Source organism: Mustela nivalis, assembly GCF_964662115.1.
Source record: "Mustela nivalis genome assembly, chromosome: 18".
Taxonomy (NCBI): domain Eukaryota; kingdom Metazoa; phylum Chordata; class Mammalia; order Carnivora; family Mustelidae; genus Mustela; species Mustela nivalis.
The window spans coordinates 259,258-272,483 of NC_139037.1; the positions used below are offsets into that span (position 1 = coordinate 259,258).

General features: G+C 52.6%; 1 protein-coding gene across 9 annotated transcripts in view; it reads left to right on the plus strand.

The window, feature by feature from the left end:
- FANCA (FA complementation group A) overlaps positions 1–13,226 on the plus strand; it is a 61,464-nt gene that overhangs the window by 6,153 nt on the left and 42,085 nt on the right. For all 9 annotated transcript variants that reach the window (XR_014305696.1, XR_014305697.1, XR_014305698.1 and 6 more), the window contains 8 exons: positions 3,210–3,322; positions 5,189–5,268; positions 6,201–6,234; positions 6,666–6,732; positions 9,112–9,224; positions 10,487–10,563; positions 10,799–10,940; positions 11,240–11,373. Coding sequence is in view for 6 of the 9 variants with exons in the window: in XM_082711434.1 (XP_082567560.1) it covers positions 3,210–3,322; positions 5,189–5,268; positions 6,201–6,234; positions 6,666–6,732; positions 9,112–9,224; positions 10,487–10,563; positions 10,799–10,940; positions 11,240–11,373 (760 nt within the window). In the remaining 3 variants the exon portion in view is untranslated. The remainder of the gene's footprint in view (positions 1–3,209; positions 3,323–5,188; positions 5,269–6,200; positions 6,235–6,665; positions 6,733–9,111; positions 9,225–10,486; positions 10,564–10,798; positions 10,941–11,239; positions 11,374–13,226) is intronic.

The window sequence follows — 13,226 nt, forward strand, 5'->3', positions numbered from 1 at the left end:
CCCCATAGAAAATTTTTAAAAAAATTTAAAAAGAGATATTCAGATAAATATGGTTGATAGAATGTGTGTACCTACTTTTATTTCCTCCTGAAGTCCCATGATTCAAAGGTGGCCGCTTACAGAGGGCAGTAGAAGAGAAGCGAGGAGGAGCGAGGTTTTGGAGGCAGAAGGACCCGTGATAAATGACCTAGGAGGCTGGAGACAGACTTGCCGGAGCCCCAGTGTGGTGCTCAGTCTGTTCATAAAGGGCTGCGGATGGGAGAGCCGAGCACCCCTGCCGGAAGGAGGAGGAGGGTGACTCAGTTTCTCTGAATGCACACAGAGGAGGCCTTGGGAGCTCTGGCCTGCTGTGCTCTTGGCAGCCTTGCAGAAAGCCAGACATGGGTGGATTTGTCATCAGGTCAGGGAAAACGGAGTGTCTAATTTGGGGAACCCTGAAGCACTGTTGAAAAGCCCATGTTGAAATCAGTGGTGTGGTGACATGTGGGTCACATCTGGATTTGAAAAGTTGGGTCTTCCCCTTAGACCAAAAAAATCCTAGGTAAATCACAGGGGGAAATGAGATTTTGAAAATACTAGAAGAAATCATGGAAGATGACCCTATAATCTTGGAGCAGGAAAGGTCTAACAATGCTATAAGGCCCAGGACTTGGGCTGACAAATTTTAACTATGAAAAACACGTTTCTTGACCCATGCACCTGGGCATAGGGGATTTAAACAAGTGTCCAGATGGGGAGGGGAAGAGCGAAGCTGTCTGCAGGGGACCGCATCTTGCGTATTGAATAGCCTAGGGAACCACTACTGAGAAGTATTAGCGCGTCAGCAGCTTTCACAAGGTTGTAGGAAACTGCTCCAACATTCAGAATCAGTTGTGTGTGTGTGTGTTTTTTTAAGATTTTATTTATTAGAGAGATGGACAGAGAGCACCAGTGGGCAGAGCAGCAGGCAGAGGGAGAGGGAGAAGCAGGCTCTCCACTGAGCAGAGAGTCTGACACGGGGCTCAATCCCAGGACCCTGGGATCATGACCCGAGCCGAAGGCAGCCACCCAACTGACTGAGCCACCCAGGCGCCCCTCAGTTGTGTTTTTATACAAGAACGTGAACAATCTGGAAAGGAAGTTAAAATTTCATTCGGGCCCCTGGCTCTAAGAGCTAGAGAAACAGACGTTCCCTGCTCATGGACTGGAACACCTGATATTGTTAGGAGGGCAGCGTCCCCCGCCCCCAACACTAAGTGAAGCATGCGGTTTGATCTCCATCAAAACCTAATTTGGCTGGGCACCTGGGTGGCTCAGTGGGTTAGGCCGCTGCCTTCGGCTCAGGTCATGATCTCAGGGTCCTGGGATCGAGCCCCACATTGGGTTCTCTGCTCAGCAGGGAGCCTGCTTCCTCCTCTCTCTCTGCCTGCCTCTCTGCCTGCTTGTCATCTCTCTCTGTCAAATAAATAAATAAAATCTTTAAAAAAACAAAACAAAACCTAATTTGGCTTTTTTCCATACATGGACAAACTGATTCCGATACTGAAGTGGAGGTACAGGGGGCCCTGAGTAGCCAAAAATTCTTCAGAGAGAACAACATTGGGGGGGTCCTAAGTCCTGTTTTCAGAACTTACTATAGAGCTGGCCTGTGGAGCTGGCCCAAGGGTAGACCTAAAGCAGCGGGTCAGGATTTCCAGTCCAGACGTAAAGCCTTACATCTCGGTCATTGATTTTTTTTTTTTTTTTTTTTTTAAAGATTTTACTTATTAGGGGGCACCTGGGTGGCTCAGTGGGTTAAAGCCTCTGCCTTCGGCTCGGGTCATGATCTCAGGGTCCCGGGATCGAGCCCCACATTCAGCTCCCTGCTCAGCGGGGAGCCTGCTTCTTCCTCTCTCTCTCTGCCTGCCTCTCTGCCTACTTGTGATCTCTGCCTGTCAAATAAATAAATAAAATCTTTAAAAAAAAAAAAAGATTTTACTTATTAGATGGCACAAGCAGGGAGCCCAATTCTGGGCTCAATCCCAGGACCCTGAGATCATGACCTGAGCTGAAGGCAGACGCGTAACTGACTGAGCCACCCAGGTGTGCCCATCATTAGTTATCTTTTTAAAGCTTTGTTTACTTATTTGAGAGAGCACAAGCAGGAGGGGCCGAGGGAGATAGAGAATCCCAAGCATACTCCATATTGAATGCAGAGCTCGATGCAGGGCTCGATCTCAACCCTGAGCTCATAACCAACAGTCGGATGTTTAACCCACTGAGCCACCAGGTGCCCTGTCAGTTGATTTCTGACAAGGGGTGCCAAGACATCGAATGGGGGGATATGGTCTGTTTTACAAATGGTCTTGGGACAACTGAACATATACATGCAAAAGAATAAAGTCAGACCCATGTTCCACACCACACACAGCAACTAAGTCATCGTGCATCCAAGACCTCGGCGTGAGAGCTAAAGCCCTAAAACCTCTAAAAGAAAACCTAGGGTTACGTCTGCATGAGCTTGGATTAGGCGGTTGTTTCATGGACAGGATGCCTGAAACTCATGCAACAAAAGGAAACGTAGAAGGAAAATTAATGCTTCACCAAGTTATAAAACTTGTGTCAACACTGTTAAGACCATGAAAAGACAGTCCATAGAATGGAAGACATTTTTTGCAAATCGCATATCTGATAATCTAGTATCTAGAATAAAGAACTCTTGTAGTTCAATGATAAAAAGACAGTTTAATTACAAATGGACTAAGGATTTCAACAGACAGTTGTCCAAAGAGGGTACACATAAGGCCAAGCACAGGAAAAGGTGCCAGATGTTGTTGGCCCCAGAACAGCGCATGTCTGTCAGGTGGGGACCCCCCCACCCCTCTGCTCCTGCTTCCAGATCCAGGCTCCCCAGATGGTTCAGCATGACTGAGGCCCTTGACCAACGTCTGTCCTGTGACAGCCTAAAATTGCTGCTGTTTTCTTTCTTTCTGATTATTTATTTTTTTTCCCCAGGTAGTAGTCAGCTGTTCCAGTTATGGTCTTTAAAAATGATTCTTTTTAATGCCAGTAGCAGCTTCCCCGCCGGCTCTTCGGTGTCATTGGCCCTCTCCTGACGTCAGGGCACGGCCAAGGGGCTGCCAGCTAGTTCTCGGTGCTTAGGCTTCCTAGTGAAGTGTGTGTGGAAGAAGAGGGCCTGATGGGTTCGGGACAGTGGTGAGCCCGGGGTGAGCTGCGTGCTTTGTCCCTAGTCATGCCGACACCCAGTCCACGGTTGCGTGGCTCTTCAGGGACCTGTGCCTTCTGTGCGAGCAGATGGAAGCGTCCACTCAGGACACTGACATTGCCCGGACTATGCTTTCTGGTAAGTGCACACCAGGGACAGCTTCATGGGCAAAGTTGAGGTCTATGGGAATGCTTTCTGCTGCGAGGGTCTGTGGGAAATGGACAGCCCCACCCTAGCCTAGGAATTTGGAATGGAACCGACTTTACCTGGACCTGCTCCATGGGTCTGCTCACCCCTGAATGGTGTGCGAGCTTTGATACAGTCCGTCAGCTGCCCCATTGTGTTTGGGGGCCTATTGCTGGTGTGTTTAAAATATGCAGATTATGATCTGCTGAATTGGGAGGCACAACCACTCACAAGGGGTTGTCAGGTAGCTTTCTCAGCACCCAAGCTCCCCCTTCCGGGAAGAGAAAAGCCCCAGAGCCATGTTGACCGGGCACTGGCCGTGTGGCTTCAGGGCACTTCATGGAGAGAAGTCCAGTCACAAGAATTTGTCCTTTCAGATCCCAGAAAAGGAGGGTCTAGGGAGCTGGGGAAGCCCACAAGTGAGGCGGAGGCAGAGCAGGCACCTGTTACTTGTACGGTGCTTCGGCCTGAGGCCACTGACTTTCTGTGGACTCCATTTTAAGCAGTTATTTTCAAACGTTAAAATGTGCTCAGAAAAAGCGAAGTAGAAACTGTGGCAAGCGTGCTGAGCTCACGGCCTGATCTGCACGTCAGACTTGGGTGAGAGCAGGGGCGCCGTGCTGTCCTGGACAGCAGCTCAGAGTGGCTGTCTCTTGTCACACTTGTTTTTCTGGGTGCGTTTCCCTTAGAGTGGGCCCTATCCCCGGCTCCTCTCTGAGCCAGCAGATCCTGGCCATTGCCAGGAATGTCTGAAGGACAAAATGTACAAGTAGAAAATTAGAGGAGAAGTGGAATGTTCCATATAGGTAGCCTGTGAATTTTTTTTTACATTGCAGAAGAGGTGTTCCTTTTTCCTGAAACTTTCTTGGTGATGGATGCCAGCTCCTTATGAGTTCCCGAGTCTAGACTCAGAGTTTAAGTTTAAATTGAAGATGAGACAAAGAATCTTCTAATCTTTTCAGGAAGTAGGAGTCTGTTTCCTGCCTTGTTCCCCAGATTGTAATGCTTCTGGTCCTTCTAGAACCGGCCTTACATTATTTGTTTAGGAGATTGGCTGGAGAGACCATCCACAGGAAACTTAGATTTTTTTTTTTTTTAAGATTTTTTTGTATTTATTTGACATAGAGGGATCACAAGTAGGCAGAGAGGCAGACAGAGAGGGGGAAGCAGACTGCCCGCCGAGCAGAGAGCCCGAGGCGGGGCTCGATTCTAGGACCCTGGGATCATGACCTGAGCCGAAAGCAGAGGCTTTAACCCACTGAGCCACCCAGGCGCCCCTATTTTAAAGATTTTATTTATTTATTTATTTGTCAGAACGGGGGGCGGGCACACAAGCAAGGGGCGTGGGGGGGGAGCAGACTCCCCACTGAGCAGGGAGCCTGAGGGGGTCTCTGTCCCAGGACCCCTGGATCATGACCTGAGCCGAAGGCAGACGCTTAACCAACTGAGTCCCCCAGGCTCCCCCTCTTTCTTAAAGTGATCTTTACACCCAGCATGGGGCTCAGACTTAACACCTCTGAGGCCAAGTGTCACCCACTCCACCGACTGAAGCAGCCAGTCATCCCCAGATACTTTGTTTTAATAGAAGAATCCTTCCCATTACCTCGATTATGAGTAGTTAGTTCCCTTTCAAATAGAGCAGCGAGAAGCAAAGTCTGGTTCAGGAAGGTTTGGGTTGGTTGGGCCAGTGAAGGCACGTGTGTGGGGAGTGGCGCGGGAAGAACAGACATGGGTGTGCACCTTTCCGGGTGTGGGGAAGTCGGTGCCCTGCGTGATCCACGGTGTGCATATCCATCCTCGGGTTTTGTGGTTTTTCAGATTTTGTGCAGTTGTTTGTTTTGAGAGGATTTCAGAAAAACTCGGATCTCAGAGGTGTGGAGCCTACACACGTGGCCCGGGTAAGAGAGTCAGATGGAGAGTCTGGAAGTGGCTTGTGACAAAAATGGAAGTTCTTTTTTTTTTTTTTTTTTTTTTTTTTTTTTTTTAATATTTATTTATTTATTTGACAGACCGAGATCACAAGGAGGCAAAGAGGCAGGCAGAGAGAGGGGGGGAAGCAGGCTCCTTGCTGAAGCAGAGAGTCCGATGCGGGGTTCGATCCCAGGACCCTGAGATCATGACCTGAGCCGAAGGCAGAGGCTTTAGCCCAATGAGCCACCCAGGCGCCCCAAAAATGGAAGTGCTTAGACCAGTGACCCCACATGCATCTATAAGCCTTTTTTTTTTTTTAAGATTTTATTAGCACAAGTGGCCAGGAGGGGTCAGGGGAAGGGGCAGAGGAGAGGAAGAAGCCGGCGGATGACATGGAGCTTGATCCCAGGATCTTGGGATCATGACAAGAGCTGAAGGCAGGCACTTAACGACTGAGCCCCCAGGCGCCCCTCATCTGTCAGCCCTGATGGGAGATCTGGACTGTTGTCTTCCTGAGGTGCTCCCTAGTGCCGTCACTGCCTACGGCTAGTGGACGTGAGGAAGTGGAGCAAAGCAGGGATGTCTCCCGCCATTTTCTGGTTTCCGAAGTTCCTGTGGGTGAAAGCCTTCAGCACGTCCCAGAATTGGAGAGCTATTTAGCAGCAGAACTCTGTGCGGACCCCGTGAGCCCCAGGCCGTGGGAGGCTGGCAGGGTGAGGCCGAGGCCCGGGGCCACGCTGAGAGAGGTCCTGGGGGTCAACAGCGGATCCTTGCAGGAAGTCTGCCTCTTGCTCTGTTGGGTCTCCCCCGTGTCAGGCTGTGTGTGGAGGCACTTTATCATTTTCCTGTAGGGTGACCGCTTGTTTCCCTGGGCAGTACCCCGAGGTGAGTAAACATGGCCCGTGTTCTCCTTTGACAGGTTGCGGTGACCGTGCTGCAGAGGATGCTGGTCTGTGAGTTGACTGTGCCGAGCCCCAGGGTGGGCAACAGCTAGTTGGCTAACCAAGGGTTCCCAGGGTTTCTTGCCTTTCCAGCTCAAGTACTCACCCGAACTTATCCTCGACTGTTGGTCCTGCTTTCAGCTGTCAGTGGCTTTGCATTTCATGTCGGGACCTGTTAACAGTTAACTAGGGAAGCATTTTATTGCTTCCAACATTTGATGGATTTAAAAGGCTTAAGTCTTTGGTACCATTGGATTGTTTGGGGGACCTGTATTCTTGGGGGGGTGTCGGAGGCCGACGGGGTCTCTTCCCTGGAAATTGAGGAGCTTCCCTTTCTCAAAGACTCACTACCTGATTTGTCTGGGAGTAGCTAGCCAGGGGTCATTTTTGGTGGATTGTGAGGCTGAACTGTTGTGTTTTCTGTTCCCGCCATCTGTCGTCAGTCGCTCTTGAGGCACTGGCCACCGGGCTGCAGGACGATTCCCCAGCGTACGGGACAGTGAAGAACTGGTGCGTCCTGCGGGCAGGCCTGCTGGGCTTGCGTGGACCTTCTCTTGAAGGTCTGGGTGTCTGAACCACTCCTGGAGCCTCAGCGGCTTGCCTGCTGCTTCACGGTTCTCTGCCACTGGGACGGCGTCCAGGGAGGATGCTCGCTGGAGAGCACTGGGAGCCCTCGGGCCCACCTGCTTCTTCGGAATATGAGGCGGGAGGCTGGCTGGCCCCCTTCAGCCTGAACCCTCTGTCCCCTGGGTGTCTGTACTCCTGGTGTGAGCCCAGATTCCCACCCAGGGCACCCCTGGAGTGACCTTCTCACTGGGCTCTCCCCTGTGCCAGTGCCCCATGCCCTCTCCTCCACAGGAGCCTCCTCTGCTCCCCAGGGCTGGCACTCACACGTCCCCGTGGTCATGATCTTGCCACATTAGCTTTCTGTGTGGCTCCTGGAGCCACACATTAGGATTGGTTGTTGGGGGGTCGGGTTTGCTCCATAGTAAGGGGGAGGCAGGCCTGGAAGCTGGTTCTCTCCTGGGAATCCAGGAGAATTCTCCCACATTCCCAGGCCTTGCAAAGCCCTCCAGCATCTCACTGTTCTGCCTCGATGGCCTGTGTTCCGGTTGCTTTAGCGAGCCCGATCATGCCGCACGTCGCTTGCACTGATCATACGGCGTTGCGCTGTCTCTCAGTTTTATGCATTTTTATTTTTATTTTTTTTAATTTTTAAAATTTTTTTTAAATTTTTTTAAAGATTTTATTTATTTATTTGACAGAGAGAGATCACAAGTAGAGAGGCAGGCAGAGAGAGGGGGGAAGCAGGCTCCCCGCTGAGCAGGGAGCCCGATGTGGGGTTCGATCCCAGGACCCTGAGATCATGACCTGAGCCAAAGGCAGAGGCTTTAACCCACTGAGCCACCCAGGTGTCCCAGTTTTATGCATTTTTATAACTGCATGGCTCAAACCCATGTCTTGAGAGTCCGAGAATGACTATGGATGTGTTTGTTTCTTTTTAAATTTCCTTTTTTTTAAAGTCTTTTTTTTTTTTTTTTAAGATTTTATTTATTTATTTGACAGAGATCACAAGTACGCAGAGAAGTGGGGTAGGGCCGGGAAGTAGGCTCCCTGCAAAGCAGAGAGCCCGACATGGGGCTCGATCCCAGGACCCTGAGATCGTGACCTGAGCCGAAGGCAGAGGCTTAACCCACTGAGCCACACAGGCACCCCTTAAATTTCCTTTTTTAAAAAAGATTGCTCTATATTTAAAAAAAAAAGATGGCTCTGTATGAGAGGGGGCGTGGGTCGGGGCAGAGCAGAGGGAGAGTCCCCATCAGGCTCTCGTGGAGTCCCAGCATGGGGCTCAGTCTCATGACCCCGAGATCACGACCAGAGCCAAAACCAAGAGTTGGACGCCTAACCGACTGAGCCCCCAGGCACCCCTCTTTTTAAGTTTCTTATTTGGTTGCCAATATTTACAATAAAACCAGACTCTGCCCCCAGCCCCCTGGTCTGGATGGCCAGGCTTCCTGGTACCTGGGACTCGCATCACAGTTTTGTCTACCCGGAAGGCCAGCAGGGCCCGCAGCTGCCCTTCCTGCCCAGTGTCTCCCCGTGACTTGTGTGACGGGAGCTCTTCTCCCTGGGGAACTGGGAAGAGCTTCAGTGACTCTGACCCTGGCTCACTGAAGTGCCCGCAGGGCCCCACTGTCCGGCAGCCCCGAGAGCCTTTGTCCCTCCTGCCGCATCAGTCACGTCCGGCCTGCTGACCTTCCTCCCACTCCTGGCACGGGAGGTCCTTGGCTTCAGGAACCGTTACTGCGTCTGAGTGCCTGTGGGTGCCAGGTGCTGTGCGCCAGCCTGGCTGTTGGCCTGCTGCCCGTGACCCCCATTTCACAGATGGGCATACTGAGGCTTTGTGAGGTTGGCATGTTTCCAAAGGGAAAGCCTTCCCTTTCCAGGTGTCCTACTCCACGGGCAGCTTCTTTCTTACGGAACCTGCCCTTCTCTGGACTTCTTTTATTTTGTGTATTTATTTATCAGAGAGCTAGATAGGGAGCAGAGGGGGAAGCAGGCTCCCGCTGAGTTGGGAGGCCGATGTGGGGCTCCATCCTAGGCCCCCGAGATCATGACCTGAGCCAAAGACCGATGCTTCACCGACAGAGGTGCCCCCCACCCTGCCCCCAATGCCCTTGGACTTCTTTTCACATTAGTGGCACCGTGGCCTGGCTGGCGAGTGCTTCAGGGTTATGGGAAGGGCCAGCCTGTGCGCCCCCTGGACTTGGGACTGGGGGCTTCGGGGTGCACGTAACCTTGCTGGACAGTGACCTTTGGTGAGCTCTTGCTGGGGAGTGGGTGTGATGTTGTCGGCCCTGCGGGGACCTCTCGCTGCTGTGTTGGCAGGTTCGGCGTGTTCTGTGGACACATGTGTGGCGGAACGATTTCAGCAGATGTGCCAAAGAGATTTTTCAGTCATACTCTGACTCAGGTGCTGACTCACCAGCCTGTGCTGAGAGGTGGGTTCCTGGACCCCCTTGCTTGCCTCCCTCATGGGCGCGTGGGCCCTGAATGTCCGCACTGAGATCGCTTAAGACTCGAGGGCATGTGAGCGTCAAATAACCTTTCATTTGAAACTTACACATTCTCATAAAGAAAATTCAGAATTAACAAAGTATGGGAAGGAGAACTGTCCCCTGTGTCATCATCGAAACAGAAACACGTTTAACGTGAAACCTTTCTTGTGGTCCTTTCTCAATAGATGAATATTGAGTTATCAGAGTGGATTTCTAGATTCTTCTTTGATCGATCCTCTATCACATAAGCACTGATGTGGGAGTTAGGGACCCTGACCCTGTGCAGTTGAAAATCTGCATATAGCTTTTTTTCTTTTTTAATTAAATTTATTTATTTGTCGGAGAGAGAGCACAAGCAGGCGGAGAGAGAAGCAGGCTCCCTTCTGGACAAGGAGCCCGATGTGGGACTCGATCCCAGGACCCCGGGATCATGACCTGAGCTGAAGGCAGAGGCTTAACCCACTGAGCCACGCAGGTGCCCCTAGCTTTAGACTTTCCCAGACACAAGTACTAACAGCCTTCCTGGTGAGAAGCCCTTGATTAATACGCATTTTATATGTGACATGTGCTGTGTACTGTGTTCTTACACTAAAGTAAGTTGGAGGGAAGGAGGTACCGTTCAGACACGACAGGAAGAGAACACGTTGGCAACTGTACCGCATTAAGAAAAAGCGGCAAGCGAGTGGACCCACGTGTCTCAAGTCCATCTTGTTCAGGGGGTCAGCTGTAGTTACAGGCTCTTTCCTGAAGTGGTCGATGCCATGTCATGTGCCCACGAGTGTCCTTGGGGTGATGTCACCATCTGTTCAGTGATGGGGTTTGCAAGTGCTCAGGTTCCTGCCCGCCAAGCTCACTCTGTGTGGCACCGTGTCCCCAGCAGCGTTGTCAGGTAGCACGAGGGAAGCTTCTGGCACTCGCCGTGGTGCACTCTGGCCTGCTCCAGCCAGACCTCCTTGCAGCTGCGTCCTTGCTGATGGCTTACCCACCATTAGAGTTGAAAAGAGCAAAGTTCAACAATTGACGCGTTAGAAAATACAGCAGATCCGGCAAGGGCTTAGCAACAAGGAGCTGGGCCAAAGACACACCTGATAGCAGAAGACGGTTCACAGACAGAAATGATTGCTAATGATTGAAAAAATGCAAGTTAGGACAGCTTTTTGTGATGACTGAGTGACATATTTGTCTGTTTTTACTCCTGAGTGAAGTTTCTGATGCTGTTCGGATGCAGAGAGAGTGGAGCTTCGCAAAGACCCACCCCCTGCTCACCAGTCTGTACCGCAGGGTGGGTGACGCGCTCCTGCTGGCGGCGGGGGGGCCCCGGGGCTCCCATCTAGACCCCTGGGGGCCCAGAGGCTGGACTTGTCACGGGGGCGGAACACCTTCTCCTTGAAAGGAGACCCCTTGCTGTTCACAGGGACCCTGAGGGGGGCGGCTGGAAGCGGGGGGGGGGGGGGTGAGGCCCGGCTGCCCGAGGAGTGGCTTGTTTCCACAGCTGAGCTGGGGACCTTCTGTTGCAGCTCTTCGCCATACTGTGCCCGGAGGAGCTGCTTGGCCACTTGCAGGAGGTTCTGGAAACACACGAGGTGAACTGGCGGCACGTGCTCTCCTGCGTGTCCACACTGGTGATCTGCCTGCCCGAAGCGCAGCGACTGATTAAAGGTGCCCTTGGCGGGGAGCCCCCAGCGCATGTGTGCGGGTCCCGCGGTTGGTGGCTGAGCCTGTGGGTGCAGGTGGCTGCTGGCTGCTCTGCTCCCAGCGAAGGGCGCCCCGGTCTTCCTGTCCATGCCTTCCATCTGCTCCCATGCAGCCGCGTGCCGTTGGTGTCGGGTTGCTCCAGGCCCTCATGACCCCGCCTCTTGCACTTGGCGCTGGGCGTGCACACGCTCCCACCCAGTGTGTCCTGCCCCTGGTAGCACACAAGTCCTTATCTGCCTCTCTCGTGGGCCCTTCCCTCCTAGACTGGGTGGCTCGACTGCTGGCCCGAGCGTTTGAGAGCTGCGACCTAGACAGCATGGTCACCGCGTTCCTGGTGGCACGTCAGGCTGCGCTGGAGGGCCCCTCCGTGTTCCCGCCCTACCCAGACTGGTTCCAGGTGAGCCCCCCACCTCTGGCGGTATGCGCTCACGGCTGGGCCCCCAGCTCGCCGTCCCAGGGACACTCGTGTTCAGTGGTCAGGTCTGTTCGGCCCGCCTCCCCCGGGGCCCCATGCTGCCCATGCTGGTCCTCCCGTTGTGGCCGGTGCACCTGCCGGACCGGGTCCCCAGGTTGGGGTGCTGTCGGGAAAGTGTAGACTGTTGTGGTGGGTCTGCGCCATGTGTGTTCTCGCTGGCCCTCCCCTCGGTGGACGCTGCCCCGGTTTCTCGCCCTGTCCATGCCACAGTGCCCAGACCTGCTGGGGCTGCTGCTGTGGGGGTGTCTATCCACACATCCGCTTTGAAGGTTGGGAGAGTGTCAATCTGGTGGGTTGAGAGCCATCCGAGGCCTTGTAGATGTTTCGGGTTTGCCTGGCGCGCTGCCTGGCTGCCTGGCGGCTGCTGGTGGGGAGCCCATGCTCCCCAGCTCTGAGGGCAGCTGCACCGGCCAAAGCTGCCTTGGCCCAGCCTCTGCCCACCTATTGGGGAGGATGGGCGGGCACGGTGTTTGCTCTCATCTCCTCACCCCTGTGCCCTGTGTTCCCAGCAAGAGCTGCTGGCCCCGGGGCTCCTGCTGGACATGCAGGGGCTCTGGCCATGTCCTCAGCCAGGGTTCCCTCTCTGGTCCTAAGAGCCGGCCTGTGTCAGCATGTGGTTTCTTTCCCCAAGACCTGAGTCCAGGTCATTCGGTCCAACCAGGTGTCTCTGGGCCTGGGATTTGCTGAGTTTTGGGGTGTCATATGGACGGGAATGCTTCGCACATGTTGCGTTGATGGTGGGGTGTTACGGGTTTCTTTTTACTTCTACCTTTTCAGTTTTATTGAGATACAGTTTATAGAAAATGCACGCAATTTAAGTGAAAGTTTGGGTGAGTTTGAAAGATGTTTATGTGCATGTTCAGTGTTTGATCTCTTTTAATCTTTATTTTGAGAATGTTAATGTAAAAAGGCCAATGTGATGACTTTGAATTTGAGCTGTTTAAGGTCCTGAATCCCAGTTCTCAGCTCACCTCAGTGTCCTTGTAACTGTCATTTTCCTGGAGTGACAGTGTGTGCCACTGCAGCCGCGCATCTGGGGACGGCTCTGCCCCTCTGATACTTCCTGTAAATGCCTCACAGGCCCTGCTTTCTTCCGGCGGCCTGTTTCTCATGCTCTTTCCGGGGTGTCCTGAGGCTCACTCTTGACGGAATGAGTGTTGCCAAGGGTCCCTGACCCGTCTGTGTAGACAGATGAGACCGAGGGAAGTGGTGCCCCTTGTACGTTGGTGGGAGCTGAATGGTGATGTGGGGGCACTCGTCTTTCCATCTGGTGGCTTGCTTTTTTTGCTTTTTTTTTTTTAGTTTTTATTTTATTTTTTTAAGATTTTATTTATTTATTTGACAGACAGAGATCACAAGCAGGCAGAGAGACAGGCAGGGGGTGGGAGGGTAAGCAGGCTCCCCACTGAGCAGAGAGCCCGATGCGGGGCTCGATCCCAGGACCCCGAGATCATGACTTGAGCCGAAGGCAGCGGCTTTAACCCATGGAGCCCCCCAGGCGCCCACCCCTTTAATCCATTTTGAATTTGGTTTTGTGTGTGGTGTAAGAAAGGGACCAGGTGCGTTCTGCGTGTGGCTGTCCAGTTCCCCCAACACCCTTTGTTGAAGAGACTGTGTTTTCTCTGCTGGATCATCTTTCCTGCTCCGTTGAGGATTACTCGACCAGAGTTGTGGGTTCATTTCTGCCTTTTCTGTTCTGTTCTTTTGATCTGTGTGTCTGTTTTTGTGCAAGTAACATAATGTCTTGATCACTACAACTTTATAAGATTTCTAAA